Here is a 611-nt window from a genome sequence, read left to right on the forward strand (position 1 = left end):
GCAGACTACGGGGCTTGCACCGCATGCTGCATCTTCAAGTCCACTATTTGGGGGTGTCTCCTCCTTGCCATGAGGCAAGAAGAGGTATGGCCCTAGATGGGCGATCCCCCTGGTGGGCCCGATCTGCCGGGTGGCACCCAGGGCAGGTGCAGAAGTAGACGGCAGGCAATGGACGGGGCTCGACACAGTCCCACAGGGGTGGGGGGGGCCTAGTCCCAATCCAGGGAGGAAGGGGCTTGACCTGGCCCCAATTCAGCCCCGCAGGGGCACGGGGACGCGGCCCAACCCTGCGGGGCCCGTGGTTTGGGCAGTTGGCGCGAAGTGGGAGGGGGGGTCCAGACTCGGTGCGTTTAGCCGGCAGTGAACGGTTCAGACCCGCCGGTCTCCGGGGACCGCAGGCGCCCAGCTCCGTCTCCCCCCGCCCGAGAAGCCGCCGGCCGGGCACTCACACACGCACAGCTCCACCACGTAGGCGTAGTAGGACCAGGCCACGACCAGGGCGATGAAGGCCACGGGCACCCAGGCCAGCACGCGCTGGCAGCACTTGAGGACGTGGGACGGCGCCATCTTCCCTGCCCGGCCCCTGCAGGAGGCATCGGCGCCGGCGCTGC

The 611-nt window shown here is 69.1% G+C and overlaps 1 protein-coding gene across 1 annotated transcript in view; it reads right to left on the reverse strand.

The window, feature by feature from the left end:
* The window catches only part of ZDHHC20 (zinc finger DHHC-type containing 20), an 81584-nt gene extending 80979 nt beyond the window's left edge, over positions 1-605 (reverse strand). Inside the window, exon 1 of the mRNA XM_019524264.1 lies at positions 450-605. Coding sequence (XP_019379809.1) covers positions 450-567 — 118 coding nt within the window. The 5' untranslated portion in view covers positions 568-605. The remainder of the gene's footprint in view (positions 1-449) is intronic.
* Between the last annotated feature and the right edge of the window lie 6 nt (positions 606-611).

Source organism: Gavialis gangeticus, unplaced genomic scaffold (assembly GCF_001723915.1).
Source record: "Gavialis gangeticus isolate Ggan-Ray unplaced genomic scaffold, GavGan_comp1, whole genome shotgun sequence".
NCBI classification, from domain to species: domain Eukaryota; kingdom Metazoa; phylum Chordata; order Crocodylia; family Gavialidae; genus Gavialis; species Gavialis gangeticus.